Raw genomic sequence first — 3,684 nt, forward strand, 5'->3', positions numbered from 1 at the left:
TAAGTGGAGGAAAATAATCAAGAATTATTTTTTATTTTTTTGGAGGGAAATGGACAGTGGAGGAAAACGGTATCTCGTTTTTGGAGGAAAATGGCTACGGCCGGGTATAGACCCGGGAACCTTGTGTTAATTGTAAACCGGAACCTAAACCAAAACCATTTTTTCAAATATTTAAATAACCTTATCAAAACCCGAACCTAATTTTTTAAGTTAATTTTTTTTCGGTTTTTTTGGGTTATAACTTTTTATTAATTATAAGTAGGTAGTAAGTACATTTTTCAAATAAATCGTATTATATTTTGTTCGACGTTTCCAATATTATTTATTATATAATTTATATTTTTCGTAGAATATTTTATATTAGGTATGCATAAGGAGAGTATCGCCTATATAATTTATAATTTAATAATAATTGATTACAGTTTGTATTATACTCTATGGTTTCTATACTATGATATACATATAGCAGATAGCTATTAGCTGTGCATTACCGATTATTATCCAAAAATATTTAAACGAAATTATTGACTAAAGAGGACGTCGGAAATATTTTTAAAATAGAATATGGTCTCTTTTTCCCCGTCATAGTTATACCATTGATTTAAATGGGCATAATGGAATCAAGTTCATTAATAGCACAGTGTGTATTTGTCAATATGGAGCGTGTAGCGTCACGATAATATAATAATTAAATTATTATGGTCATACTAAAAACACTAAAATAGACATGAACGCCAACAATCATCGACGGTTCAGACTGTTCAGAGTCCACTATTCATTCGTGGAATTATGAAATAAGAAATATTAATTAACAATGGTTATAGGACATAATTACTATTGTATAGTTATAAATTTATAATCATTTGTGATTACGAAAGGTTGGCTAAAAGAGTAGATCTGGATACTGTAGAAGTACCTGCTAGGTACCGGTTACTCGGTTGTATAATAGCCAATAGACCGTTATTGGATACCGCATTATTAAATATTATTATTATAATATTATTATTCACAATGATATTACCTGCCGTTATTGAATTTATAGTATTCAGCTGGCGACTGCGGGTGATGACGGTCATCGTTTATGTCATACGTGTATGGTCGCGTTCATATAAAATAATACAACAATAACAAATAATTATTAACGTATTATTTATTATTAAAATAATTATGGCTCGTCATACGCACAATTCTGTGTATGGTTATTTTACGCACGGCGAAGTATTGAAAAAATCTAAGTGCAAAAGTTGTGTATCAACATTGACTGTAAGTATCCATTAAATTCTAAATTATTACATTTTTATACATAATTTTTTTTTAAAATAGCACTTATATAGCCCTTACTGCATCGCCAGTAAATAGTGAAATTTTTAAAAGTAAAGTTATTACGTGAATTTCTAATTTCTAATTTCAATACTCTCTCTGGCCCACGCGCAACAGACAAAACGCATTTAAGCAAAATCATTTTTTCTATGCGTTTAACTAATCTTAGAGTAAAGTCACCTATTAGAAAAAAGATAGAAAATAATATTTTTGTGGGAATGACATATCGATTTTATATTTTATTATTTTTTGACTTTGTATTCGACTTTCAAAATAAATAAAAAAATGTTGCAAATTTAAATGATGTTTAAATTGTTTTGAGACAATATTGAGACAAATCGATATGTCATTCCCTCAAAAGTATTATTCTCTATCTTTTTTGTCATGGGTGACTTTACTCTAAGATTACTTAAACACAGAAAACATGATTTTGTCATTTTGTCTATGTTGCGTGTGATCCAGTGAGAGAATACAAATAGTGCGCTGACAGCCTCTTCAAAAGTAAACACTTGTATTATAATAGGTAACGAATTGTAATTTTTGTTATTATATAAAAATTAAATTGTTAGATGTATGAATTAATTATTTATTAAGAAAATTGGAATACTGGTGTGTTGGAAAATTAAATAATTCACTGCATCATCAGAAATAGAGACCTATTTTGGTCATTGACCTAGAAAATGTAATACCTAATTATTTATTTTAATTACTATCTAGATTCTAGGTATCTATTTATTTGCTTGGTTTTATTTTCAAGTTATACAATATGATATTCGAAAATCAATGACTGAAGTTCCACATTATTTAAATTTATTTTTATAGGGTAAGCATGGGAAAAATCTGAAAAGACATCTAAGTAATCACATAGAATTATATCAAGAGATGCAATTAAAAAATGTAGAGAAAAAGAAGTCAGCAGCTACCAAAAAAATGTCTATTTTAGAAGGTCACGAAAAATTGTTTCAGTTGAATCCTGATATTAAAGTTAAAATAGGCATGAAAACCATAATCAACGCTTATGTAGAACTGGTAACCGTAAATGGTCGCCCATATACCATGTTAAATGATACAGGTTTAAGAAAAATTATTGATCCTGTTTTGAAGGGAATAAATAAAAAAAAGTGTATAAACTCAAACTCTATTAAGTAAGCTTTTTCTGTCTTAATTACAAAAATATGTTTAATATTTTATTTATATTATAATTTTAATTTCTAGAAAATATGTCTGTGAAGAATCAATTTCCATAAAAAGAAAACATAAGTGTCGAAGTTCAAACAAAAGTCAAACTTGTTTCTTTGAAACTTGATGCTGTTAAACGGCTTAACAGATCATTTTTGGGGATTAACTTGCAATATATTGTTGATGATTATATTAAGCTTAAGACTCTTGCGTTAATCGAACTATCTGAATCGCATACAGGTTTCATGTCCTATAATTTAATATTTTATGTTTCAATCCACACATTTATATTTTATAAATAGATATTTTATTTTTAGGTGTATATTTGAAAGACACAATTTTAAATGTTTTGAGGATGTACAAAATTGAACCAGATCAAGTTTACACTATAACGTCTGACAATGGAGCCAATATGCTTAAAGCTATAAATTTAATTGAAAAAGAAATTTTAGAATTGCAGTCACAAGACTTAAATGATGAATCAGATAATGTAGTTAATGTGGTTGAATCAGATTCTTCAGATAATTACAGTACTGATAACAGGTAATAAATATTTGAAATATTTACCATATTTATTTTTATCTGAAATTTGTTTAAACAGTGTAAGACGGACCAAATCAATAGAATGATCGATCTTGGTGAAGAACAAATCGTTGATCTGCTTGAAGAAAATCTAGATAGTAATGCCACTGATAAAGATTATGAAAAGACTGAAGATATATTGACTGATATTCAATCCTGTCAAAGTCTTGGCGATTCTTCAATATTAACTGGTAAAATTGATTTATTTTGGTCTTAAAAAAAAATTTTGGTATTAAAAATTAACATAGGTACAATCTTCTGCGTTCATAGATCATACTTTCCTCATAACAAATTTCATTATTTTTATAGTAAGTAAATACCAAAAAAAAAACAAAACTAACTAACGTTTAACTTTTATAATGTGTTTATAATTTTAAATATAGTGTAAGGAATCAAATATAATACAGTGGATTCCGCTTAATGTGGGCACATTGGGACCAGCTCTGTTTGCCCACATTAAGCGGTTGCCCATAAAAACTGAAATTAGTTAAAAAAAAAAAAATTATTGTACAAAAAAGTTTTTATTTTTATTATCATATATGTAATCGAAAAAAAGTGAAATAATACTATATAAATTAAATTAAATATAATATACAATAAATA

General features: G+C 27.3%; 2 protein-coding genes across 2 annotated transcripts; both read left to right on the forward strand.

The window, feature by feature from the left end:
* Nucleotides 1-956: 956 nt before the first annotated feature.
* Nucleotides 957-2,734, forward strand: LOC115033010. Its single transcript, XM_016809413.2, has 3 exons — nt 957-1,263; nt 2,143-2,465; nt 2,536-2,734. The coding sequence occupies exons 1-3, from the start codon at nt 1,168-1,170 to the stop codon at nt 2,624-2,626; spliced, it is 510 nt and encodes a 169-aa protein (XP_016664902.2). The 5' UTR covers nt 957-1,167; the 3' UTR covers nt 2,627-2,734.
* LOC107885737 lies at nt 2,623-3,394 on the forward strand. The gene is made up of 3 exons (XM_029492105.1): nt 2,623-2,739; nt 2,817-3,042; nt 3,101-3,394. Exons 2-3 carry the CDS (start codon nt 2,855-2,857, stop codon nt 3,126-3,128), a joined length of 216 nt encoding a protein of 71 aa, XP_029347965.1. The 5' UTR covers nt 2,623-2,739; nt 2,817-2,854; the 3' UTR covers nt 3,129-3,394.
* Nucleotides 3,395-3,684: the final 290 nt, after the last annotated feature.

The sequence above is a fragment of the Acyrthosiphon pisum genome, unplaced genomic scaffold (assembly GCF_005508785.2).
Source record: "Acyrthosiphon pisum isolate AL4f unplaced genomic scaffold, pea_aphid_22Mar2018_4r6ur Scaffold_20859;HRSCAF=22333, whole genome shotgun sequence".
NCBI classification, from domain to species: Eukaryota; Metazoa; Arthropoda; class Insecta; order Hemiptera; family Aphididae; genus Acyrthosiphon; species Acyrthosiphon pisum.

Coding starts and splice junctions, on each gene's coding strand:
- LOC115033010 (XM_016809413.2), top strand. CDS start 1,168: ATGGCTCGTCATACGCACAATTCTGTGTATGGTTATTTTACGCACGGC. Junction 1,264..2,142: donor GTTGTGTATCAACATTGACT/GTAAGTATCCAT, acceptor TTATTTTTATAG/GGTAAGCATGGGAAAAATCT. Junction 2,466..2,535: donor ATAAACTCAAACTCTATTAA/GTAAGCTTTTTC, acceptor TTTAATTTCTAG/AAAATATGTCTGTGAAGAAT.
- LOC107885737 (XM_029492105.1), top strand. CDS start 2,855: ATGTACAAAATTGAACCAGATCAAGTTTACACTATAACGTCTGACAAT. Junction 3,043..3,100: donor AATTACAGTACTGATAACAG/GTAATAAATATT, acceptor TTGTTTAAACAG/TGTAAGACGGACCAAATCAA.